This window comes from Cololabis saira, chromosome 22, assembly GCF_033807715.1.
Source record: "Cololabis saira isolate AMF1-May2022 chromosome 22, fColSai1.1, whole genome shotgun sequence".
NCBI lineage: Eukaryota > Metazoa > Chordata > Actinopteri > Beloniformes > Belonidae > Cololabis > Cololabis saira.
Window position 1 is genome coordinate 33,663,104 of NC_084608.1, and position 27,500 is coordinate 33,690,603.

The following is a 27,500-nucleotide window of genomic DNA, read 5'->3' on the forward strand; positions in this document are numbered from 1 at the left end:
GCATCAGCTGGGTCACCAGCTGCACGGACGACGTCAGGCAGATCCCCAGCAGCCGACACACGTGGGGGTGCTCCACGCTCGCCATCACGTAGGCCTCCTGCAACAGCACACCGGCGGAGAGCACGGAGGACACGGTGAGCCGGTCTGGGGTCGGGGGGGCAGCGCTGAACAGGCACACACCTCAAATACCCCAGACTAGGGCTGGGCGATATGGACCAAAAGTCATATCTCGATATTTTCTAGCTGAATGGCGATACTCGATATATATCGATATTTTTTGTGTGCCATAATTGGAGTTTCCCCCAAAGCATTATAGCATAGCATCTCTGTTAGCTTCATTTTTTTCTGAGGCAAACCCTTTAAAAAACAGTCAGTTTTAATACAAAGCCTTGTGCCAATTATTAACAGAGGTATGTATAAAACAAATGAAAAAAAATAAACCGCCTGCATATATAGAATAAAAATGCTTCTTGAATAAAATAAAACAAATATCCCTTTCCTGCATAACAATTACATTAAAATACACTGTGCAATTAATAGAAATGTAGACAGTAACAGGCAGACTTTTCCACTGAGGTTGACAGTTGTGCAAATAACAAAACATTTGTGCAAATCTCAAATAAAACATTCAAGTCAATTTGTCACAAAATAAGCTATATCAAAATCATAAAACAAAAATATATATATATTTTTTTTTCTTAAATCGATATAAACGATATTGTCTCGTACCATATCGCGTTTGAAAATATATCGATATATATTAAAATCTCGATATATCGCCCAGCCCTAGCCCAGACCGGAAGAAGGAAACTCACATCCAGGATTTCCTGGTTGGCTTTGGGGGACGCGGCCTCTCTCAGGACCTTGATGGCTACGGGGATCTTCACGTTCTCCCCTTCAGGGATCCATAAACCCTGAAAACACACACGTTACATCCTCCCCCTGCTGAGCTGCTCTGAAGGACGGCGCTGCACACTACCTTGTAGACGGTCCCGAAGGCCCCGGAGCCCAGAACCCTGACCTTCCTGAAGTCCATCTCCTTCAGGATCCTCAGCATGGCCTGGTTGGGGGCGTGGCCACTCGGGGTCAGCGGCTGGACCAGCTGCAGAACAACAGAAGCTCAGTGACTTGAATGAATGAATGAAAATATATTTATTTCGGCCAGGTCATTCAGAATTTAGACACCAACAGAAAGCATTAGTTCACATAATAAAGAGACCTAACCGAAAAGGAATAGGCTGAAGCTATTGCTTATTTACGCCGACCCTTCTCACATGATCAACTTATTCAGATCGCAACATACAAAACATCATACAAAAAAATCCTTTTGTTTACACAATCCCGAACATAATTCCGTAATAGTATCATCTACTGGATCCCTCATATTTTTCAAACACATTAAACTTAAACAAACGTTTGAATGCATGAATCGACTGGCACATCTTCAATTTTTCATCAAGTGCATTCCATATATTTACACCCCTTACAGTAATACATTGATCTTTAATTTTAGTCCTAGACTTTGAAGGTTTTTCAATCATATGTTTCCCTCGAAGCTCATATCTACTTACCCTTATTTTAAACATGCTTACAATTTTACTAGGTAACAATCTGTTGAACATTTTGTACATTATCAATGCTTTTTTGTATTCCACTAAATCCATTAATTTAAATGCCCTTAATTTAATAAATAATTAATTTGATGGTTCTCTATAATTTGATTTTGTGATAATCCTTACCGCTCTTTTTTGAAGAATAAAGATCGGTTTAGTATGGGTAAAATATGCACTCCCCCATATTTCTAAACAGTATGTAATGTAGGGAATAAACATAGTACAATACAAAATATATAAAGACTTCCTGGTCCGGGCAGGACCTGAACCCTGACCCCCGACCCTGAGCTCTGGAGGTTCTGCATCAGAACATCAGAACGGAGGGACGGACGTCTGGGTTCCCAGAATCCTGCTCCTCCAGGTAAAACTGTAATATTAGGCACCCAGAACAACCCAGCCCCGGCCCCGGTTCCCGGCACCGGTTCCCGGCCCCAGCCCCGGTTCCCAGCCCCGGCACCGGTTCCCAGCCCCGGTTCCCGGCCCCAGCTCCTGTTCCCAGCCCCTGTTCCTGGCCCCGGTTCCCAGCCCCAGCTCCTGTTCCCAGCCCCTGTTCCTGGCCCCGGTTCCCAGCCCCAGCTCCTGTTCCCAGCCCCGGTTCCTGGCCCCGGTTCCCAGCCCCGGTTCCCAGCCCCGGCCCCGGTTCCCAGCCCCGGTTCCCGGCCCCAGCTCCTGTTCCCAGCCCCGGTTCCTGGCCCCGGTTCCCAGCCCCGGCCCCGGTTCCCAGCCCTGGCGCCGGTTCCCAGCCCCGGCCCCTGTTCCCAGCCCCGGCCCCGGTTCCCAGCCCCAGCTCCTGTTCCCAGCCCCAGCCCCTGTTCCCAGCCCCGGTTCCTGGCCCCGGTTCCCAGCCCCGGTTCCCAGCCCCGGCCCCGGTTCCCAGCCCCGGCCCCGGTTCCCAGCCCGCTGCCGGTTCTGCACGTTAGTGAGTAAACTCCCACCTCCATCTCCTGCATGAGGCGCCGCGTCGTCCTCTTCTTCCGGATCCGCCGTCGCCGTAGCAACACCAGGACGACCAGCGAGACGATGACGACCACCAGGAGTCCCCCAACCACGCGCACCGCCAGCAGGGAGGACGCCGCAGGGCTGTGGAGACGCAGGAGACCTGGGTCAGGGTTACATGTGGGGGGGGGGATCTGAGGTTCCTGGTCAAAGTCTCACCCCGTGCATCCGGACAGTCCGGGTCCAGAACACCTGCAGACACAAACAGGGAGAACCTTCAGCCGACAGAAGCAGACGCACGTGGAAGCGGCGGCGGCGGCGGCGGCTCGGACTGCAGCACGCACCCCTGGGAGCAGTTCTGGTGGCACAGCTGGCACCGGCCCGCCTCGTCAGCATACTTCCAGATCAGCGTGTCTCCGTCTCCCAGGACGCCGTGGGGGCAGCGCAGCACGCAGTGGGAGCCGTCCTTGAAGTGGGCGCAGTGGGAGCACTGGTCCGGGCCCTGCAGGGGGGGGGGACGTATCAACTACTGCACATCTGCAGACCGATACTCAAGCTGTTCCAAGCCTGGGCCAACCTTCTATGTATGTACAAACCCAATTCCAAAAAAGTTGGGACACTGTAAAATTGTGAATAATAATAGAATGCAATTATGTGGAAGTGTCAAATTTCAATATTGTATTCTGAATACAACATAGATGACATATCAAATGTTCAAACTGAGGAAATTTATAATTTTAAGGTTAAAATATGTTGTTTTTCAATTTCATGGCATCAACATATCTCAAAAAAGTTGGGACAGGTAGCAATAAGAGGCCGGGAAAGTTAAATGTACATATAGGGAACAGCTGGAGGACCAATTTGCAAATCATTCGGTCTATTGGCAACATGATTGGGTATAAAAAAAGCCTCTCAGAGTGGCAGTGTCTCTCAGAAGTCAAGATGGGCAGAGGATCACCAATTCCCCAAATGCTACGGCAAAAAATAGTGGAGCAATATCAGAAAGGAGTTTCTCAAAGAAAAATTGCAAAGAGTTTGACAGTGCATAATATCATCCAAAGATTCAGAGAATCTGGAACAATCTCTGTGCGTAAAGGTCAACGCCGCAAAAAAATATTGGATGCCCGTGATCTTCGGGCCCTTAGACGGCACTGCATCACATACAGGAATGCTACTGTAGTGGAAATCACAAAATGAGCACAGGAATACTTCCAGAAAGCATTGTCGGTGAACACAATCCACCGTGCCATTCGCCGTTGCCGACTAAAGCTCTATGGGTCAAAAAAGAAGCCATTTCCAAACAAGATCCAGAAGCGCAGGCGTTTTCTCTGGGCCAAGGCTAATTTAAAATGGACTGTGGCAAAGTGGAAAACTGTTCTGTGGTCAGACGAATCAAGATTTGAAGTTCTTTTTGGAAAACTGGGACGCCATGTCATCCGGACTAAAGAGGACAAGAACAACCCAGGTTGTTATCAGCGCTCAGTTCAGAAGCATCTCTGACGGTATGGGGTTGCATGAGTGCGTGTGGCATGGGCAGCTTACACATCTGGAAAGACACCATCAATGCTGAAAGGTATGTCCAAGTTCTAGAACATATGCTCCCATCCAGACTAGAGTTGTCCCGATCCGATCACGTGATCGGAAATCGGGGCCGATCACGTGATTGCAGACTCGATCCGGACTCGGACGTTATGAGCCGATCAGGAATCGGATATATATATCAGGGTTTCCGTTGTCCGGTAATTGCCGGACTTTGTCCGGTAAAATATGCCGAAGTCCGGTATTTTATAATCTCTCCGGTCAAAATGTCCGGTGAAAATACTCACTGGCGCCGACATCCACGTGTGCGTTGATTTATGGTTCCGCGTCGCACCGACGCAGAGTCTACAGCGTAGGGTTCGCGGCGACGCGCACCCTACGCCAGACCCTACGTTGAAGGCTCTGCGTTGGTGTGACGCGGGACCATAAATCAACGCACACGTGGAGTAGTGGGCTCGGAGCGGCAGCCATACACCGCATGCGCGGAGAGCACGCCTGTTTGTTTTGAAGCTGAAGCAGCCCTATGCTATCATGTCTGTTGTGTGGAATTACTTCAGAGTGAACGAGGAGAACAATGCTGTCGCAAACTGTAAGATTTGTCAAATGGGGATTTCGAGGGGTGGCAAGGACAAAGCTGCTTTTAACACCACAAATGTTTGATTGTTCTAATGTTTGATTGTTCTAATGTTGCACTAGTAGTTGTTCTACTTCTAATGTGAAGAAAAATTTTTTTATACTGACTTAAGAATGTTCAAGCTGCCTACCTCCTATGTGCTCAGTTTACTGTACACATGTTAAAATATAATAAAAGGGTCATCCTGCATAATTTTCTTTTCTCTTCTTCATTTTTTATTGTTTTATAAAAGTATCGGATCGGGACTCGGTATCGGCAAGTCCTCAAAATCAAAGGACTCGGACTCGGACTCGGGGGCAAAAAAACCTGATCGGGACATCCCTAATCCAGACGTTGTCTCTTTCAGGGAAGATCTTGCATTTTCCAACAGGACAATGCCAGACCCCATACTGCATCAATTACAACATCATGGCTGCGTAGAAGAAGGATCCGGGTACTGACATGGCCAGCCTGCAGTCCAGATCTTTCACCCATAGAAAACATTTGGCACATCATAAAGAGGAAGATGCAACAAAGGCGACCTAAGACAGTTGAGCAACTAGAAGCCTGTATTAGACAAGAATGGGACAACATTCCTGTTTCTAAACTTGAGCAACTTGTCTCCTCAGTCCCCAGGCGTTTGCAGTTATAAAAAGAAGAGGGGATGCCCCACAGTGGTAAACATGGGCTTGTCCCAAACTTTTTGGAGATGTGTCGATGCCATGAAATTGAAAAACAACATATTTTTCCCTTAAAATTATACATTTCCTCAGTTTGAACATTTGATATGTCATCTATGTTGTATTCTGAATAAAATATTGAAATTTGAAACTTCCACATAATTGCATTCTATTTTTATTCACAATTTGTACAGTGTCCCAACTTTTTTGGAATTGGGTTTGTATGTGTATGTGTATGTATATATATATATATATATATATATATATATATATATATATATATATATATATATATATATATATATATATATATATATATGTATATATATATATATATATATATATATATATACATACACATATATATATATGTATGCACACACACACACAGTAATCCCTCGCTATAACGCGGTTCACCTTTCATGTCTCGCTGCTTCACGGACTTGCATGGTGCATCGTGTTCTGCATTCTGATTGGCTAAACAGTCTCTCCGCTTCTTCACTTCCTGTGTCAACAACGTTGGTTGCTTAGCAACAAGCTGAGAACGGCCAATGAGCTTCAGCAGCAGCTGAAGAACGGGAGCCTTTGATGAATCGTTCATTACAGTTCTTAGATATAATGGATGGTCGCATGTCGGTTTATAAGAATCTTTTTGCCCAGAAGAAAAAAGAGCGATAAAAACTACCCATTACTATGTTCTTCTCTCGAAAAAACCCACCTGGGTTTTAGAAGAAGAAAGACGCTACAGAGCGAGTCAGGATGCAGCAGCATCAGAAGAGCAGTGAAATACCTACAAGTCACAATTTGTCTTACTGTACAAATTATATTTTTTTCATAATCATTTTTCATTTTCTCCCGTTCAAATCTAATTAATCGGGTCGCGGCGGGGCTGATCTCCGCGATTTGAAAGCCTTGTACATGTATAATAATTGTTAAAAAAAAAAAAGGTTGCTACTTCGCGGATTTCACTTATCACGGGTTCTTTTTGGAACATAATCCCCGCGGAAAATGAGGGATTACTGTATATATACAGACTGACCGGTCCATGGCAGGTCGGGCTGGACGTCTGGACCAGACACTCGGGGTGACACTCGACGCAGCTCCCGTTCATCTCCACCTCTCGAGGTGAGCTGCGGTGCAACAGAGAGGATTAGTTAGGACAAGTTCAGGACAATGACACCAGAACAATGACTTCAACAATGACTGGACCCGCTCAAAACCGCTCCGGACGGCCCCCAACAGCCCCCAACGCACCAGAACAAACCTGCTACATAAACCCTGAGAACCTTTGTTAAAGAAAACAACTGAAATATTCACGAAAGTTGAGACACGGAGTAAGTCAGACCTCTGCACCGCAGATCTCTGGACCAGCAGAGATGCAGGACTTATGCAGAGGTGTCAAGTAACGAAGTACAAATACTTCGTTACCTTACTTAAGTAGAAATTTTGGTTATCTATACTTCACTGGAGTAATTATTTTTCAGACGACTTTTTACTTTTACTCCTTAAATTTTCACACTATTATCTGTACTTTTTACTCCTTACATTTTAAAAACAGCCTCGTTACTCTATTTCATTTCGGCCTTTAAATAAAAACTATCCAGTTAAATTGCTCCATCCGGATAGAGTGAATTTGGTTGTGGTTGTTTCAGATGTTCTTGTCCAGTTTTGTTCTTACATCCGTTCCCTCAGATTCCTGCAACTAAACTTGGATGTACATTCCAATAAAGGTTAGGATAAAAGATAACATGCCTATGAAGTTTGACTTTTTGCACCATTACAATACTTATAGGCAACTAGTCATCATATCTCCTGCTCTCTGAAACACATGTTAATGCTCAATAGTACACATATATGGTTCTTTAATATATTTGCATTATACTAAGATGCATTCATTTTCAATGGCTTTTGTCCTTAATGGCTTTTTTCCCCCTTACATTACTTTTACTTTTATACTTTAAGTAGTTTTGAAACCAGTACTTTTATACTTTTACTTCAGTAAAAAACTTGAGTTGATACTTCAACTTCTACAGGAGTATTTTTAAACTCTAGTATCTATACTTCTACCTGAGTAATGAATGTGAATACTGAAGACACCTCTGGACTTGTGGTCCATGTTGGACAGGTCTCCTTCTCCGAGTGTTTAAAAACCTGTCCCAAGACGGGAAGACGTGGCCCTCGATGCCACGTCTTCCCGTCTGCTGGGTTCTGAGAACCTCTCCAGTGGGACTTGCAGCTCTCACCCCTGCAGCAGGTTGCAGAGCAGCACACAGCGCCCCCTGCGCTCCGAGTGCCGACAGGACACGCACATGGTGGGACCCGGACCCCAGCAGCCCTCCTCCGAACACTCCCGGTCGCAGGTCCGGTTCTGCCGCTCTGTGGGAGAACGTCTGCTTATTTCTCTTTGCTTCTCTGCGTGATGGGAAGAACCCAGCGCAGTCGGGACTCACCGCACGCGGCCAGGGGGTCGGTGTTGGTGGTTTTCTGGTCCTTGGATCTGAAGAGGTGGGACCACTGCACGGTGTCGGTGTAGCACAGCTCGGCGTTGCCCGTCAGGCGAACCCCGCCGGCGCTCACCTCCTTCAGAGAGCGAAGGCCGAGCCACCGCAGCCGCTTGGCGTTCACCACCACCAGGCTGAAACGACTGCAGTCAACGACAAGACGGGAGACAACGTGAACCCAGTCCAGGCCCGAGGGCAACATCTGGCTCTCCTCTTGGTGGAAATAACGGGAATAAATGTGCAGATAATCAAATAGCCGCCGATGAGCCAATGGCTGTTGAGTATCAGTTCCACAGGGACCTGAACGAGCACCAGGCGCAAAGTTATGACCTCAAAAAAAATCCTGCTGTTCTGAACCTGAATGACGTTAAATATGAGTCAAACGTTCGCAGACGATGGGACTCACTTCAGGAAGGTGGTTCTCCCCCTGATGATCTCCAGCTGCTCAAACACCGACAGAGACGTCAGATTGCGGGGCCACCAGTTGATCATCAGGAAACCTGGACAACACAAACACTGACTCCACCATCGTCGCCAACGGCATCAGCCCCCCCCAATACTTACCGGTGATCTCCTTCACCGTCCTGAAGCTCTCCAGCTTCTCAGGGTCCATGGGCGGGATGTTATAGTGACGATCCCTGGAACAACCAATCAAAACAAGTGTCAGCTACAACCGAAGCACCCCCACCCATCAGCAGAGGATTCGCTCCCCACCGCCCCCGTGTGGTCAGAAGTGGTATTTCCACATGGACCGGCTTTAAAGGGGACCTATTATGAAAAACACGTTTTTTCTTGTTTTAACATGTATAAAGTGGTCTCCCCTCACCCTGCCAACACAGGGAAGATGAAATCCCATGAAAATCTGCAAGGTTTGTTCCCCCCACCCTACTGAATCCCCCAGTGTCATGTGACTTTCTACGAGCCGTTCAGAATCAGCTCCTGTCGTTACGTAACGACAGGAGCTGATTTCCATAGGTCGGCCTCCGCTGCTGAAACCACGCCCACAACCAGCTCAGCTGGCTGGAGCTTCAGCCATTGTTCAGAAGCGCTGGCTGTTTCCACAGCGAGGGAGAGTAGAAATGAGGTTTTGCATCGAAATTTACCCTCCTAAAAAGGATCAGTTCCCACAGTACGGACCCGGCAACTGCACACGAGTCAGCGGTAAGTGACGTTATTTTTTTATGTGATGATCTTTGCATGGGCTAAGTATTAAGCTTAGCTCCGGTGTTACTCCGTGTTACGGAGCTCTATTAGTACCGTAATACATTTTTCTTCTGTCTATGGTTTCAGATCTTCCAAGCACCTGAAGCTGTTCAACGACACCTTCAGAAGACGCACGCTCCTTCCTTGAGCGAGCAATAGTGCATACATGTTATTTATATACAACTTATGTTATTTTTTTAACAATAAAGTTGCCATTTGTGAAAATTCAGTGTTGTGATTTCTTGTAACATATGAAATTATGAGGGATCGGAGTAAATAACTGGTGTCCCTGTTTAGAATTCAGTTAAATCTTCCTGTGTGAAGACGAGGTGACTAAAGGCTGATTTATGGTTCCGCGTTACACCAACGCAGAGCCTACGGCGTAGGGTACGCGTCGATTTAACGCAGAACCGTAAATCACGCTTTAAGATCCGTTTAAACCGTGTAACTGCATGCAAGCGTCCGACTATCGCGTCGAGCTGCGTGACATCGGACGCTCTCTGTCCACACTGAAACCGTTAAACTCGCGGCCAGTTAGGACAGTCCCATACAAAAAAAATAAAGCAATGGAATTTATTTTGTCGCAGAAGCTTCTCGCATGGGACAGCTTTGTGTACGCAGCCGGCTGCTCTTCTCCCCGGAGCGAGGCTTTGTTCCATCCCCTGCTACACGTCATTCAAGCAGCCAATCAGCACAGAGCCTCATTATCATACCCCCTCCTCCCATCAGAATCCAGCATAGAGAATGAGGTTAGAAGCGGTAAAACTAGAGACATGGCCCACAGGCTGAATTTCTGTTTTATGTAGAAAAAACAAGCTTTAGATTGTTTTTAAGACATTCAAGGCCTGTTTAAAATATAGCAGGAGCCCCGGGGGCGCCACGCCCTCACCCCGTGAAGGAGGCCTCGACCAGGAGGACGTCCCCGTTGATCTTGGTGCAGTTCCTGAAGGACTCGATGTTGGAGGCGTTGACAGCGATGGTGTTGACCAGCGAGCCGACCCCGACGCCGTCACAGGCTGCAACAAACACGCCGCGCTCAGACTTCCTGTTGTCATTTCCCAGGTTTCAGGTGTTTGTGTGTCTCTACCTTTAGGACACGGCCCATCGCAGGGTTTGCAGCGCTGGACTCCCTTCTCCTCCACCTCGTACATCCCAGCGCTGCAGGTACGAACGCAGGAGCCCTCCGTCACCACGTAGTTGTCTACAGAACCAGAAGCAGACGGTGAAGCCCCCGAGGATGGCAGGAGGACTCGACAAAGGCGGGACATGGTGACCTATCGGTAAGCCCCGCCCCTCACACACAGATGAGCCAATGACTGTTGAGTATCAGTTCCTCAGGGACCAGAACTCGGACTTCTGCAGCTTTCAGCTCAGCAGAAAACCCTCAGCTGCTTATGGAGTTTGTGTCCAACAAATGTTGAAACTGCGTCTTTTGAACTACTGATTTGTGGTATTCTGAGAGGATGAGTTAAAGTGCATATTTAACATCCAGAAGACCAATTACGATGTCTTCATTTGTTCTGACATAAATCAGATTTATTACTCTGATGAAGTTACCTAAACTTATTTTATCACTTTGTCTCGGAGAAATTAACGAACTAAAAAAAAGGAGCTAAATTCAATCAGGAGTTCTTCCTCCAAACATAAATACCTAACAAGATGTTTCCACATTAAACTAATTAAAACCAAACGAGTGTCGATCCTGGAGGTTGCAATCTGTTGTCACGACAACGATGAGACGGAGCTTCTTTAAACCGTCATCAGATGTGTTTCAGACTTCCTGCATTTCCCTCCGGTTCATATTTAGGTCCTGGCAGAAACGACGCTGTAAAGCTGCAGTAACGCTGATAGACAGTCTGACTTAGCAACAGCAGCTAAGGGGGCGGGGCTGATATGTGTATGACATCATGCATACGTGGGCAGGCTTTGACGCAGGTGGCTCCGAAGGTGTACTTGGCGTTGGGATTGCTGACCACCGTCTGGGTTTTCCGGTCGTAAATGGTCAGCGGAGGACAAGCGTCCTTACAGGTTCCCCCGTCGTTGAAGTCCCTGCAGGCCTGCGGAGGGACAACACACATCACAACCACAACACGCCGCGCGCTGGCTGGGAGTCTGAGGACCAGCAGAACGCAGCCAGCGCTGATCCACCGCATCACTTCACACTCAGGCCTGCGTTGTCACGTTGCCACGGTAACCGTAACTGAAGGGTAGCTTTGAGCTCGATAGCAGATCGATTGATTGGTTTAATGCTGACTCCCTTCTTAGATTTTTTTTTTTTAGATATTTAGATGTGCATTTGTTCAGATTTAAAAAGACTTCTTCGTATATGATTTTTGGTTGAATTATTTTAAGACTCTCTCTATGGTCTTTAAAATTAATCTGAAGCCCTCTCCTCTCATCGCCATATTTGGGATTCCGGATTCCTCACTGAATTTAAACTCAGCCCAGAGAGATGTTGTGGCCTTTACGTCTTTGATAGCAAGGCGTACATTATTGTTACATTGGAAATCTGCTGTAAGTCCCACAATTTCTATGTGGCTTGAGGATATGATGTCTTTTCTGAAACTTGAAAAAAATCAGGTACTCTAGTCGTGGAAGTACTGAAAGGTTCTATCAAAGATGGCAATATTTCATATCCCATGTTTCAAACTTAAAAGTGTTACCCACTTAGAGGTGCCTGTTAGTGCTTGGCACTCATTCAGGTGTTTTCATATACTTTTTCTTTCCTTTTTGCAATTGTATTTATGTGTGGGTGTGTATTTGCATTATGGTGTTTAGAGTAATAGTTTATTGAGCTGTTTTCTTTTTTTTAATTTAATTTAATTTTTTTAATTTATTTATTTATTTTTCTTTTCTTTTTATTTATTTATTTTCTATTCTTTTTTTGCGTAATTAATTCTTATCCTGCTATAATTTTATATCAATTTATTTTTATTTTATTTTTATGTTTCTATGTTGGAGGGGTTAAAAAAAAAAGGGAAAAAAAATCTTTGACTTGTGATTTTCTTTTAGTGATACTTGGTACACTACGGTCACTGAATTTAGTGATCTTTCTATTGTTTTTTTTTTCCTCGAAATAGTTATGAAGATGTATGTACCATTGTTACTTTGGCTATTGATCTCAATTAAAAAAAAAAAAAAAAAAAGACTTCTTCGTTTGGTAAAATAGGGATTTGTGGGGGATCTTTCAACCATCTGTAGCGTGTAAATGTCACAGATAATGAGGTCCCGTATTTGTGGGATCATCAGGCGATGATAAAACATATAAAGCCAAACTAAACAGTCTGACTAACTTTATTCAACTCAGACTATTGTTGAATTGTAACTAAAACAGAGAAATAAACTCACATTTTAAATCATTCGTCTTCCGCAAATCCACCAATAAAAAGTGGAGGAGGTGAGCGTCGAACTACGTCCTGTTCTCTGATTGGTTCACCGTTGCCAGCTGAAGTTAGTGTGAGGTTGGAACAACGTTGTTTTCCAACATTTGATTATAACTGGATAAACTGGGTTTAATCTAAAAACCTAACGTTGGCGTCTAACTACAGTAAGGTAACGTTGACTAGACGCTGGGCAGTGTTATGCTAGTTACTGAAAAATAGTAACTAGTTACCGTTACTAGTTACTTCATTAAAAAAGTAACTCAGTTAGTAACTCAGTTACTTAGAACAAAAAGTAATGCGTTACTATGAAAAGTAACTATTGAGTTACTTTAAACAAAAACATTTTTTTAAATGCTCCCATTAATGCCCCTCTAGCCTTCATTTCAGCAGGTACTGTATGGATTTACATTGTCCCTTGTGTTCTGCATTCTGATTGGCTAAACAGTCTCCGATCTTCTTCACTTCCTGTATCAATAACGTTGGTCGCTTAGCAACAAGCTGAGAACGGCCAATGAGCTTCAGCAGCAGCTCAGGAACGGGACTCTTTGATGAATCGTTCATTACAGTCTCAGATATAATCCATGGTGTCGGTTTATAAGAATCTTTTTGCCCAGAAGAAAAAAGAGCGAAGACAACGAAACTATTTTCTTCTCTTGAAAAAACACACCTGCACCGCGGCTTTAGGAGAAAAAGACGCTGCAGAGTCAGGATGCAGCGGCTCAGAAGAGCAGTGGAATACGTGCGAGGCGGTGCTGATCTCCGCAATTTGAAGCTTTGTATAATAATTGTAAAAAGAATTTCACTTATCACAGGTTCTTTTTGGAACGTAACCCCTGCGAAAAACCAGGGATTACTGTAATGACAATATCTCGCAAAACTCACCTTCTCTTGGCTCGTCATGACCATCATGTTTTTGAACGCACACACACACACACACACACACACACACACACACACACACACACACACACACACACACACACACACACACACACACACACACACACACACACACACACACACACACACTACGTTTCGTCTGGTCTCCGCATGTGGGGGAAAAAAGCTTCACTGTAGCCAGAAATAACGGAGTAACGCACCTTTAGTAACGGTAACTGCGTTACTGAATTTAAAAAGTAATGCGTTAGAGTATTAGTTACCGCAAAACTAACGGCGTCACTGAAACGCGTTACTAAATAACGCGTTAGTCCCAACACTGATGCTGGGTGATGGTTGCTTGGATTTTAGGGCCTCATAGTGCAGAAAATACGGTGCTAACTGACCGGTGCTAACTGACCGGTGCAACGACGGCGGTGATTCAGGTCAAAAGGAAACAACCATTTTCTCTGCTGCTGCTGCGGCGTTTGAAAGTTGACGTGGGGGGGGGTGAGCGGGGAGCAGAGGGGAGCAGGGTGAGCGGGGAACAGGGTGAGTGGGTGAGCTCCTGGCGTCGCGACTGGAGACACTGACCAGGCAGTCGGTGGCTCGAGGGCCGGTGCAGCCGGCGGCGCAGTGCTGGTTGCAGCAGTGGATGGGTTCGGGGCCGCGGCACCTCCCGCTGCACTGCTCCGCACACCGCAGCTTGGTGACTGGAACACACACGGAGAGGCGTGACCACCAGTCACATGACCTCAGTCACATGACCTGCAGGGGCCGTGGGCCGTTTACCTTTCTGGCAGTGGTCCGGTCCCGCCGCCCAACACGAGCCGCTGGTGCAGCCGGGGTCACACGCCTCACCTGCAAGCACACACACACCCACGCCGTCAGAGTCGGCCGCCGTCGCCCGGCTCGGACGCTCCGATGCTGGCGGGTTCGTACATCGCCGTGGGAACGGGTCGGGCTTGAAATACATGCTGCTGTTCTTGGTCTGGTCCACGATGTCCCACCACTGGATGGTCTCCAGGTTACACAGCAAAGGATTGTGGGTCATCTTCACCCCTCCGGTCAAAATCTCTGAGGAGACACAAAATAAACATACCGAGGTGTGAGTTGTCTCCGGTATGGGGGGGGGTCCAGGACCCCTAAAAGGTTGAGAACCACTGGTTTAGGGAGAAGACTGGCGCAGCGGGGAATGTCAAGCATATTTTATTCTTCCTATCAGGTAAAGTTGCTTTCGTCAAGGAAAATTATGACTAAATATGGTCATCAACGAAACTTTATCACCTGAGTAAGACGAGACACAACGAAAATGCTGGTCATGTGACAATAACGATAATTAAATATATAATGCAATATCATAGAGGAATAAAAACCAGACTAAAATGTAGATTACAAAATAAAAACTCTGCTAAAATGTGTATTCATTTCAGTTGACCAAAAACGAGACGAAATGTTCTAACAAAGATCCTTAATCTCCATGTTTTCAGTAGTTTCTCTGGTTTAATGTCCATGTTTTCAGTAGTTTCCTCTGGTTTAATGTCCATGTTTTCAGTAGTTTCTCTGGTTTAATGTCCATGTTTTCAGTAGTTTCTCTGGTTTAATGTCCATGTTTTCAGTAGTTTCTCTGGTTTAGTTCTGCTGGGTGACGTTAGTCCTCAATCCCAGTCGCTGCAGCGGGGAATCAGATCCAGAAGATGCAGCTGCAGAGTTAGAGGCTGATGCCGTTAACGCAGAGCTCTAGTTAACGTCTATTAAAAACAAAGTTACATAGAGAAACGCAGGGATCTGCTCTGGGGCTGGAGAAGAAGAAGATCCATCTTTGGATCCACTTTCCTACATAGACGTGGATAAGAAAACCCAACGTGTCGTGGAAAAAGCAAAAGATGGAGAAAGATGGAGGAAGATGTCTATGAAGATAAACAGTTGTACAGGTTCTTCACATCCCTCTGTAACGGTAGGATTTATGTTTGGGACTTTTGATGGAGATAACTTCCAATGCTGCCATGTGGCTTTCCCTTTGCTGTTGATATCACAATGTCTCACTGACCCGACCTGTTTTTAGATTTTATGTCACTATTACATTTTTGTTGTAATGTCCAAAATATACAAATCTTTAAAAATAAAGTTTAAAAAAGAAAAAGAAAAAGATGGGGAGAAATGTGGAAAAATACACATGTTGTGACCTCAAATTAGAGTCTTCTGTATCTGGAATTAATGTATTCTTGAGTCTATAAGGTAACAATAATATAAATAATAAGATAACCTTGTTTGAATTGTAAAATGGGTTTGGATAAATACAATCTTTGACTAAAACTAGACTAAAATGGTCCTGGACAATTCTAAACTGACTAAAATACTTAAATAAGACTAAAATGTTCAGACTTTTAGTCGACTGAAACTTGACACGACTAAAAGGAGAATGAACGTGACTAAAACTAATAAAAACTAAAATGATAGCTTGACCCCAAGGCTAGACTAAAACTAAAACTGAAACAGGCTGACGGAAACAACACTGGTACCAGGACAGATGTTCACAACAAACCGTCACGCCGAGTTTCCGGGAGAAACGTGAAGTTGGTAGGCAGATTTATTCAACATTATTTTTACCGGTGAGGCTGCTGAGCTCCAGCCGCCGCAGGCCGCTGGTGTAGTTCAGCGTGGCGGACGAGTGGTTCCTGTTGTAGTTGGACATGACCAGCAGGGCGTAGCGGTCCTCGTAGAGGTTCTGCCCCCGGATCAGCCTCAGATTGAGCAGGGGGAGGGTCGCCGCCTCGTTCATGGCGATGAGGACGTAGCCGCCCACTTCCTCGATGGACTGCAGACAGAGGAGGAGGAGAGAAGTGACCAAGAGCTTCCAGAGACACATCCCATAGCGGAGCGGGACCTTGGTTTCCGTCTGTGGCCTGCAGCACGTCGTTGCTGGTTTCCCATGATGCTCTGCATCCGAGCAGCTACGTGACGGCATGCAGCAGTACCACGTCTGACCACACGGGGGTCGTATCACTGACCGCTGCCCCGCCGCGCCGGGCCAGATCCCTGCTCTGTTGGGTCGGAGGTCGAGGCTGAGACGTGGCGCCCCGTGTGGTCAGACGTGGTACTGCTGCTCACCAGGTGGCTAACAGAGGTGGCTTACAGGAACAAGGTTTGGTTTCGTCTAAGGCTCCAGTTCCTCCACGAGAATCTGACCTCATGGAAATATAACGTTATTTAAATCGTTGCAACTGTCTCAAAGGGACCAGAAAAATTATCACTCCAAGTTTGAAATATCAGAGAATGAAATATTTAAGGAATAGGATCAGGGCCACTGAAGAAGAAAAATTTATTCTGAGAAAAATGACAGAATTCTGACTTTTTTCAGAAACTTTAAAACAAAACAAAAACATTTAGGGAGGATTTTTTTTCTTCATTTCTAAAAAAAAGTCAAAATTCTGATAAAAAAAAAAAAAAAATCGATAAAAATAAATATAAAAAAAAAATGAAAGAAAAAAAAAATCAAGAAAAAAAATCAAAAGAAAACAAATCAAGAAAAAAATGAAAGAAAAAAATGAAAGAAAAAAAAAATCAGGAAAAATAAATCATTAAAAAAAAAAATCAAGAAAAATATAATAAAAAAAATCAAGAATAAATCTTAAAAAAATAAATCAAAGAAGAAAAAAAAGAAAAAGAAATCAAAGAAAAAAGAAATCAAGAAAAATAAATCTTAAAAAAAAAACAAGAAAAATAAATCTTATAACAAAATTAATCATAAAGAAAAAAAAAAGAAAAGAGAAACAAAGAAACTAAATGAACAAGTACAGGTAAGACGTGGGGGCGCTGCAGGCACACACCTGCAGGAAGGACAGGTTCTGGTGCTCCAGGGTGTAGGTGACCTCCAGGTTGTCCAGCACCACTGAGCAGTTGGAGTACATCCTCGCCATGTTGTCATAGTGATTCTCACGGGTCCCGAGCTGCGTGAGCTGGTTGCTCATCCCCTGGCACACTGAAACAGAAACAGCTGTTAGCGCCGGCGCCGCTTGGGGCCACTCGATGGCGCCGTTCCACCGCCCACCACTACGCTCCGATCCGAGGGACAAAACCTTCCAACTCTCCTCACAAGAACCAGCTCGTTACAGTTCTGATGCTAATCTGGGGGCGTTGCATGAATGAATGCATAAAGGACTAGAGGAAGCACTTCTTGGGTGGGAAAGGTAAATACAAGCTTGGCTTGGGACTTTCAGCCGGGAGGAACAACTATATTTTGAGATTAGATTAAAAAGAAAAAAAAACAATATTCAGACTGAAAACAAGGAAACAAAAGACATTTTAAACTTTGAGCTCTCCGACGACTCTGAACTGTCGGAAGTGGTTCAGTCGTCTTATTGCTGCGTGTCTCATCGCAGAGCTCCGTAAAGTGAAGCAGGGTATTTAAAGACGCATCGGGAGGAGCCTGAGAGGTGTGACGCAACCACCGAGCACGTAGGTGAGGAATGAAGCCCAGCAGGCCCGGGTTGCTGCCTGGGGCAGCCTTCTGAGACCCGGGGGTTCCCCAAGGTTCAGTCCTCGGACCACAGCTTTTACCACCTGCTTTGCTTGGAACGACATGAATATGAGAGAAAAACCGTCTTTCCAAACCCCGAGCATCTGCTGAGGTTCCACCGCCGCCGTCCGGAGTGACGTTACAAGTTTAAAACCCAGAGTTCAGGATGCAGAGAGGAGTGGAGGCGTGTCCCTCACCTGCCCTGCCGGTTCTTCCTCCACGCCCCACACCACGGGCCATGACAGCTGAGCAAACATCCCGGCAGCCCTGCTGCCCCAGAGCAAGGCCGCAGGGCGGCTGCCCCAGAGCAAGGCAGCAGCCCTGCTGCCCCAGAGCAAGGCAGCAGACCAACGTTGAGATCTGGCGCCTCATTGCCCGTGCAAATGCTCCAATGATGCCATTTGAACCTGCTTCCTGCACCGGAGAGCCCACATGCACGAGAATATTGATGGTCCAGACCCCCCCCACGTGGGTCCAGGTCCCCCTCACGATGGTCCAGATCCCCCTCACGATGGTCCAGATCCCCCCACGATGGTACAGGTCCCCCCACGATGGTACAGGTCCCCCCACGATGGTACAGGTCCCCCCCACGATGGTCCAGATCCCCCCACGATGGTCCAGATCCCCCTACGATGGTGCAGATCCCCCTACGATGGTGCAGATCCCCCTACGATGGTCCAGATCCCCCCACGATGGTCCAGATCCCCCTCACGATGGTCCAGATCCCCCTACGATGGTCCAGATCCCCCCACGATGGTCCAGGTCCCGCCACGATGGTCCAGATCCCCCCACGATGGTCCAGATCCCCCCAACGATGGTCCAGGTCCCCCCCACGATGGTCCAGGTCCCCCCCACGATGGTCCAGATCCCCCCACGATGGTCCAGGTCCCCCCCACGATGGTCCAGGTCCCCCCTACGCGGAGCAACCGGTCCAGGTGACGCTGGAAGCTCTCTGAAGTTCCCACCACAGCCTCTCAACCAGGTCCAGGTCTGGACTTGGACCAGGTCTTTCCAAGATTTTGACTTTTTCCATTTACTGCTGCGTTTGAGGTCACTTCCTATCACGTGACCCAGCTTCACCTGCCAGAGACGTCCTCACACGTGTCTCTGGAGGACTCTGGTCTACAGCGGTCCATCAGGGGTCCAGGTCCAGACCCTCATCCCTCCACCACCAGTTGGTCTCTAAACCTTTAAAGGAGCATGAGGCAGGATTGAGGCAGGATTTATGAAAAAAATTCGTATACGTTTTAAGTTTTCTAGTAATAATGTCAGATGAAGCGTTCCAAACCCAAAAGAATGAGCCCTCTAGTGTATCTCTCCGTTGCCTTGAACAGGCTGTGTGCTGCAAAATGTGCTGCAATTCGGTCCCGAATTTCCCGCGCTGTCCTGTGGATGTGACGTCACATGACGCTGCATGCGCGTTCTCCCCGTTCTCCCGTGCCGGCTTCACTGTTGGCTGCAGTACCCCCAACGGCCGTCGTAGCGAAGGGTGGCGCTAGAGAGTCTCATTTCTTAAAAGGAGCCTCAGGCTCCTTTAAAGGAGCCGTCTGTAAGAAATGGCCAAAACTGGTACTGCAGTCACTTTCAAAATATTGTTGAGCGGCGTGTACCCTCCCCCTCCTCCCCCCGACCAGAGGTTGCCAGGTAGGCTGCAGAATGCAGCAGGAACGTAGGCTGCCATGGCTGCCATAATTAGAGCCGAGCTGGCAACCCGGATGCCGAAACAATACTGACTTGGTGATTGGGAGATGGGTGGAGCTTCAGAAACAATACTGACTTGGTGATTGGGAGATAGGTGGAGGGTGGAGCTTCAGAAACAATACTGACTTGGTGATTGGGAGATAGGTGGAGGGTGGAGCTTCAGAAACAATACTGACTTGGTGATTGGGAGATAGGTGGAGGGTGGAGCTTCAGAAACAATACTGACTTGGTGATTGGGAGATAGGTGGAGGGTGGAGCTTCAGGCCAAAACAAAAAATGACAACATAAACATCAGTTGAGGGCTGCAACTCCTCTTTTTAAACTGGAATATCCTGGCTTGAGTGCTGTTGTCAGTGACATAAGTATTTGAAATGAACATGATTTTTAAATGTCTGTTGACATATCGGGGTCATTTTATGATTTGTTTTATTATTGCTCTTACATACGGCTCCTTTAACTATTGCTCCTCTCCAGAAACGCTGCAGCTCTCTGGCTGCATTCCCATTGGCCGGCCTCCCGCTGTGATGTCACAAAGATAACACAGCTGCCCCCAGCCTCTCTCTGATTGGCCGACGGCCCGTCCTGGAGGCGGCCCGTGAGCCGGAGCCTCGGGGGTTCCCCACATCTGGACCCGCGGCTAACCAGCCAAGAGACCAGCTCTCCTCCGCTACGCCTGGAATTCATCCCTCTTTTATTCTCCTCCCTCAATCTTTCATCCTCTCTCTCTCTTTCACTCGTCCACCTGGCTTCCTCCCTGCATCCCCCTCCGTCATCCTCCTCTTCCTCTCAGCTATTCCCCGTCCCTGCCTTCCACTCTCCCTCTTTCCTGTGTTCCCCGACACTCTTTGTTTCGTTCCCTCTTGTCCTGTTTCCTCACCCTCGCTGTGACGGCCCCATCAATCCCTCATCCCTCGTTTCCGCCTCTCCGTCCTCTGAAGCCGAACACGTTTCTTTCTGCCTCACGCCCACCTGGGCTGCGTGGTTCTGACCCGGCGCCCTGGAAGGTTCACTGTCTTCATGTCATCCAGGACCAGCCCAGACACGGGTCCATGAGACCCCCCCCTCCGAACGGACCCAGCAGAGTCCTGATGGGAACCCATCCAGAACCTGGACTGAGAAGGAAGGCACGCAGTCCAGGACAGGGCGTCTACAGGTCTGACCAGGTTAAATTAAGACTTTTTAATACCATTTTAAAACAAAATTTAAGACCAAAAAGACGCTGAGGTCGAGGTTGCCAGATCTGACAGGTTCCAGCCCAAACGCGATGAAAAACCTGCCAAAATACTGAAAAACCAGCCCGAATCATATTTTCTCTATGTTAAAACCTTCAATCATTAAATGCGTAATACATTTAAGGTTTCACAACACCACTAAATAGTCAAGAAAAGTTCAGGCTCTAAACAAAGACTACATTAAATTGAGTAGATTAAAGCAAATAAAATATCAGTGAGTATTGTGTTTATACATTTCTCTGCCGCAATGGACATTTTTTGTTCATAATTTCTCCTAAATATTCAGTAAAAACCAGGAAAAGCAGCCCAAATATATATTTTTCAGCCCAATTGGGCTGAAACCTGCCCAACCTGGCAGCACACAGATTTAGAACCTCTGCAGGAGATTCTCCTCAAAACAATGAAATAAACTTTTTAATGATGACTGGATACATTCTCTCTAAAATTAAGAAATCTACCAATTTAGAACTGGAACCAGGACTAGTAGAACTGAAACCAGGACTAGTAGAACTGGAACCAGGACTAGTAGAACTGAAACCAGGACTAGTTTAACTGAAACCAGGACTAGTAGAACTGAAACCAGGACTAGTAGAACTGAAACCAGGACTAGTAACTGAAACCAGGACTAGTAGAACTGAAACCAGGACTAGTAGAAACCAGGACTAGTAGAACTGAAACCAGGACTAGTAGAGCTGAAACCATGACTAGTAGAACTGAAACCAGGACTAGTAACTGAAACCAGGACTAGTAGAACTGAAACCAGGACTAGTAGAACTGAAACCAGGACTAGTAGAACTGAAACCAGGACTAGTAGAACTGAAACCAGGACTAGTAGAAACCAGGACTAGTAGAACTGAAACCAGGACTAGTAGAGCTGAAACCATGACTAGTAGAACTGAAACCAGGACTAGTAGAACTGAAACCAGGACTAGTAGAACTGAAATCAGGACTAGTAGAACTGAAACCAGGACTAGTAGAACTGAAACCAGGACTAGTAACTGAAACCAGGACTAGTAGAACTGAAACCAAGACTAGTAGAACTGAAACCAGGACTAGTAGAACTGAAACCAGGACTAGTAGAAACCAGGACTAGTAGAGCTGAAACCAGGACTAGTAGAACTGAAACCAGGACTAGTAGATCAGAAACCAGGACTAGTAGAACTGAAACCAGGACTAGTAGAGCTGAAACCAGGACTAGTAGAGCTGAAACCAGGACTAGTAGAACTGAAACCAGGACTAGTTTAACTGAAACCAGGACTAGTAGAACTGAAACCAGGACTAGTAGAACTGAAACCAGGACTAGTAGACCTGGAACCAGGACTAGTAGATCTGAAACCAGGACTAGTAGAACTGAAACCAGGACTAGTAGAACTGAAACCAGGACTAGTAGAAACCAGGACTAGTAGAACTGAAACCAGGACTAGTAGAACTGGAACCAGGACTAGTAGAACTGAAACCAGGACTAGTAGATCTGAAACCAGGACTAGTAGAACTGAAACCAGGACTAGTAGAACTGAAACCAGGACTAGTAGAACTGAAACCAGGACTAGTAGAACTGAAACCAGGACTAGTAGAACTGAAACCAGGACTAGTAGATCTGAAACCAGGACTAGTAGAACTGGAACCAGGACTAGTAGAACTGAAACCAGGACTAGTAGAACTGAAACCAGGACTAGTAGATCTGAAACCAGGACTAGTAGAACTGGAACCAGGACTAGTTTAACTGAAACCAGGACTAGTAGAACTGGAACCAGGACTAGTAGACCTGAAACCAGGACTAGTAGAACTGAAACCAGGACTAGTAGACCTGAAACCAGGACTAGTAGACCTGAAACCAGGACTAGTAGAACTGAACCAGGACTAGTTTAACTGAAACCAGGACTAGTAGAACTGGAACCAGGACTAAAGAACTGAAACCAGGACTAGTAGATCTGAAACCAGGACTAGTAGAACTGGAACCAGGACTAGTTTAACTGAAACCAGGACTAGTAGAACTGGAACCAGGACTAGTAGACCTGAAACCAGGACTAGTAGAACTGAAACCAGGACTAGTAGACCTGAAACCAGGACTAAAGAACTGAAACCAGGACTAGTAGATCTGAAACTAGGACTAGTAGATATTGAACCAGGACTAGTAGAACTGAAACCAGGACTAGTAGAACTGGAACCAGGACTAGTAGAACTGAAACCAGGACTAGTAACTGAAACCAGGACTAGTAACTGAAACCAGGACTAGTAACTGAAACCAGGACTAGTAGACCTGAAACCAGGACTAGTAGATCTTGAACCAGGACTAGTAGATATTGAACCAGGACTAGTAGAACTGAAACCAGGACTAGTAGAACTGGAACCAGGACTAGTAGAACTGAAACCAGGACTAGTAGAACAGAAACCAGGACTAGTAGAACTGAAACCAGGACTAGTAGACCTGAAACCAGGACTAAAGAACTGAAACCAGGACTAGTAGAACTGAAACCAGGACTAGTAGAGCTGAAACCAGGACTAGTAGAACTGAAACCAGGACTAGTAGATCTGAAACCAGGACTAGTAGAACTGAAACCAGGACTAGTAGAACTGAAACCAGGACTAGTAGAGGTGAAACCAGGACTAGTAGAACTGAAACCAGGACTAGTAACTGAAACCAGGACTAGTAGACCTGAAACCAGGACTAGTAGATCTTGAACCAGGACTAGTAGATATTGAACCAGGACTAGTAGAACTGAAACCAGGACTAGTAGAACTGGAACCAGGACTAGTAGAACTGAAACCAGGACTAGTAGAGCTGAAACCAGGACTAGTAGAACTGAAACCAGGACTAGTAGATCTGAAACCAGGACTAGTAGAACTGAAACCAGGACTAGTAGAACTGAAACCAGGACTAGTAGAGGTGAAACCAGGACTAGTAGACCTGAAACCAGGACTAGTAGAAACCAGGACTAGTAGAGGTGAAACCAGGACTAGTAGAAACCAGGACCAGTAGAACTGAAACCAGGACTAGTAGACCTGAAACCAGGACCTACACTCAAGATGTTATCAAATAACAAAATAAAAGCGTCTGCAAAATCACAAACGTTAAATGTAAATAACTGACATTTTTGATGATTTTATGTAAAAACACATAAACAACATAAACACCAGGGTCCAGATCCAGACCTGCAGGTCCTCTACAGACCACTAGGGTCCAGATCCAGACCTGCAGGTCCTCTACAGACCACTAGGGTCCAGGTCCAGACCTGCAGGTCCTCTACAGACCACTAGGGTCCAGATCCAGACCTGCAGGTCCTCTACAGACCACTAGGGTCCAGATCCAGACCTGCAGGTCCTCTACAGACCACTAGGGTCCAGATCCAGACCTGCAGGTCCTCTACAGACCACTAGGATCCAGATCCAGACCTGCAGGTCCTCTATAGACCACCAGGGTCCAGATCCAGACCTGCAGGTCCTCTACAGACCACTAGGGTCCAGATCCAGACCTGCAGGTCCTCTACAGACCACTAGGGTCCAGATCCAGACCTGCAGGTCCTCTACAGACCACTAGGGTCCAGATCCAGACCTGCAGGTCCTCTACAGACCACTAGGGTCCAGATCCAGACCTGCAGGTCCTCTACAGACCACTAGGGTCCAGATCCAGACCTGCAGGTCCTCTACAGACCACTAGGGTCCAGATCCAGACCTGCAGGTCCTCTACAGACCACTAGGGTCCAGATCCAGACCTGCAGGTCCTCTACAGACCACTAGGGTCCAGATCCAGACCTGCAGGTCCTCTACAGACCACTAGGGTCCAGGGTTAGGGTTAGGGTTAGTTTGGGTCAGCGGGTCTCTCCAGCTCGGTGGAGCAGAAAACGATAACGAGGATCGATGCGTCTCCTCGCCTGCAGCTCACGTTTCCTCGCCTGACATCGACGGCAGCTTTGCATCAGTCCTGCGGCCGCCGGCCTCAAACCGCCGTTAAGTGTTTTTATTGATTATCTGAAACCGAGCAGAAAACACGGCGTGACGGGAGGATGGATCGGGGGAGGGGCGGGGCTGAGCGGATCTACTTTCTCGCCGTTTGCAGCAGCAGCTGGAATAAACAGGACGCACAGACGGACCGGTGGCGTTCGGCCGGTTCCTCCACTGACCACTAGGGGCCCCGCCCACACCACCGTTTCTACCTCCGGTCCACTTCACCTCCATCCCACCTCCATCCAGCCTCGGCCCCACTTCTGCTCCACCTCCGTTCCCACCTCGGTCCCACCTCCGTTTCCACATCGGTTCCACCTCCATCCCACCTCCATCCAGCCTCGGTTCCACCTCCGTTTCCACCTCGTTCCCACCTCCGTTCCCACCTCCATCCAGCCTCGGCCCCACTTCTGCTCCACCTCCGTTCCCACCTCGGTCCCACCTCCGTTTCCACATCGGTTCCACCTCCATCCCACCTCCATCCAGCCTCGGTTCCACCTCCGTTTCCACCTCGTTCCCACCTCCGTTCCCACCTCCATCCAGCCTCGGTTCCACCTCCGTTTCCACCTCGTTCCCACCTCCGTTCCCACGTCGGTCCCACCTCCGTTCCCACGTCGGTTCCACCTTCGTTCCCACATCGGTTCCACATCGGTTCCACCTCCTTTCCACTTCCGTTCCACCTTGTTTCCACCTCGTTCCCACCTCCGTTCCCACCTCCATCCAGCCTCGCTTCCACCTCCGTTTCCACCTCGTTCCCACCTCCGTTCCCACCTCGGTTCCACCTCGGTTCCACCTCGGTTCCACCTCCGTTTCCACCTCGTTCCCACCTCCGTTCCCACCTCCGTTCCACCTCGGTTCCACCTCCATCCAGCCTCGGTTCCACCTCCGTTTCCACCTCCGTTCCCACATCGGTTCCACCTCCGTTCCACTTCTGTTCCACCTCCGTTCCCACATCGGTTCCACATCGGTTCCACCTCCGTTCCACTTCCGTTCCACCTCCGTTCCCACCTTGGTTCCACATCCTCTCCCACCTTGGATCCACCTTCGTTCCCACCTTGGTTCCACCTCCGTTCCCACCTTGGTTCCACCTCCGCCCCCCAGAGGTAACATGAGACGTGTCAGGCAGATACACGGCTGCTGCAGGTCTGCACCGATCCACTCAGGTGAAGGTGCCTCACGTCGTCCGGCTGATGCCATGGTGGGCAGGAGCACACACACACACACACACACACACACACACACACACACACACACACACACACACACACACACACACACACACACACACACACACACACACACACACACACACACACACACACACACACCTCAGGAATGTGGCGACCAGCTGAGAGTCCTGAGCGGCTCAACAGCGGCTCGCTGGAACAGCATCACATGACGCGGTGCATATTACAGACGGGGGTGTGTGTGTGTGTGTGTGTGTGTTTGGGGGGGGGCAGTAGGTGAGGGGAGACTCCCCCGTAACGCAACAAACTGACCTCAAAATGTGTGTGTACAGATCCCAACCAACAAACACACATGCTCCATCAGAGGCTAATCAGCAAATCTGCAGGGTGTGAGTGTGTGAGTGTAGGAGTGTGTGTGTGTGTATAGGAGTGTGTGTGTGTGTGTAGGAGTGTGTGTGTGTGTGTGTGTCCTGCCTGCAGCGCTGTTCGCGGGCCACAGCTTGTTTGTCTCTCCGCTGAAGCTGCTGCAGGAAAATTCCAGAAACCAGTTCTTCCTCCCTGACGGTTCGTCGGCCGCTGCGACGAGACTCCGCCTCCTATGATGTCGCTGGCGTTACGACGCAGATAAAATCAGAGCAGCGGCTCTGCAGCGTCTGCTGGAGCTCGTACACAGTTGATCAGAACTGATTTGAACCGATCAGAACTAATCAGAACTGTTTAGAACTCATCAGAACTGATCAGAACTAATCAGAACTAATCAGTTCTGATCAGAACTAATCAGAACCGATTCACCCACCCATCCATCCATCCATTTTCCCTCATTCCATCATCCATCCATCCAACCATCATCCATCCAACCATCCATCTTTCCATCCATCATCCATCCATCCATCCATTTTCCCTCATTCCATCTTTCCATCCATCAATCATCCATCCATCCATCCATTTCCCTCATTCCATCATCCATCCATCCAACCATCCATCCATCATCCATCATCCATCCAACCATCCATCTTTCCATCCATCATCCATCCATCCATCATCCATCTTTCCATCCATCCATCCATCCATCCAATCATCCATCCATCCATCCATTTTCCCTCATTCCATCATCCATCCATCCAATCATCCATCTTTCCATCCATCATCCATCTTTCCATCCATCGTCCATCCATCCATCATCCATCCATCCATCCATCCATCCATCCTCCAATCATCCATCCATCCATCCATCATCCATCTTTCCATCCATCCATCATCCATCTTTCCATCCATCCATCATCCATCTTTCCATCCATCCATCATCCATCTTTCCATCATCCATCATCCATCCACCCATCATCCATCCATCCTCCAATCATCCATCCATCCATCCATCCATCCATCCATCCATCATCCATCTTTCCATCCATCCATCATCCAATCATCCATCCATCCATCCATCATCCATCCATCATCCAATCATCCATCTTTCCATCCATCATCCATCTTTCCATCCATCATCCATCTTTCCATCCATCTATCATCCATCTTTCCATCCATCATCCATCTTTCCATCCATCATCCATCCAACCA

The 27,500-nt window shown here is 47.3% G+C and overlaps 1 protein-coding gene across 2 annotated transcripts in view; it reads right to left on the bottom strand.

Moving 5' to 3' along the window:
• LOC133423117 (melanoma receptor tyrosine-protein kinase-like) overlaps window positions 1-27,500 on the bottom strand; it is a 55,330-nt gene that overhangs the window by 17,267 nt on the left and 10,563 nt on the right. For both annotated transcript variants that reach the window (XR_009770799.1, XM_061713252.1), the window contains exons 2-20: window positions 17,175-17,326; window positions 15,955-16,162; window positions 14,287-14,421; window positions 14,137-14,205; window positions 13,939-14,057; window positions 11,001-11,142; window positions 10,173-10,286; window positions 9,975-10,101; window positions 8,447-8,520; window positions 8,289-8,382; window positions 7,832-8,025; window positions 7,625-7,757; window positions 6,421-6,511; window positions 2,894-3,051; window positions 2,769-2,801; window positions 2,549-2,693; window positions 980-1,102; window positions 816-914; window positions 1-97 (exon numbers count right to left, since the gene is read on the bottom strand). The exon at window positions 1-97 is cut by the window's left edge and continues 89 nt beyond it. Coding sequence is in view for 1 of the 2 variants with exons in the window: in XM_061713252.1 (XP_061569236.1) it covers window positions 1-97; window positions 816-914; window positions 980-1,102; window positions 2,549-2,693; window positions 2,769-2,801; window positions 2,894-3,051; window positions 6,421-6,511; window positions 7,625-7,757; window positions 7,832-8,025; window positions 8,289-8,382; window positions 8,447-8,520; window positions 9,975-10,101; window positions 10,173-10,286; window positions 11,001-11,142; window positions 13,939-14,057; window positions 14,137-14,205; window positions 14,287-14,421; window positions 15,955-16,162; window positions 17,175-17,326 (2,307 nt within the window). In the remaining variant the exon portion in view is untranslated. The remainder of the gene's footprint in view (window positions 98-815; window positions 915-979; window positions 1,103-2,548; window positions 2,694-2,768; window positions 2,802-2,893; window positions 3,052-6,420; window positions 6,512-7,624; window positions 7,758-7,831; window positions 8,026-8,288; window positions 8,383-8,446; window positions 8,521-9,974; window positions 10,102-10,172; window positions 10,287-11,000; window positions 11,143-13,938; window positions 14,058-14,136; window positions 14,206-14,286; window positions 14,422-15,954; window positions 16,163-17,174; window positions 17,327-27,500) is intronic.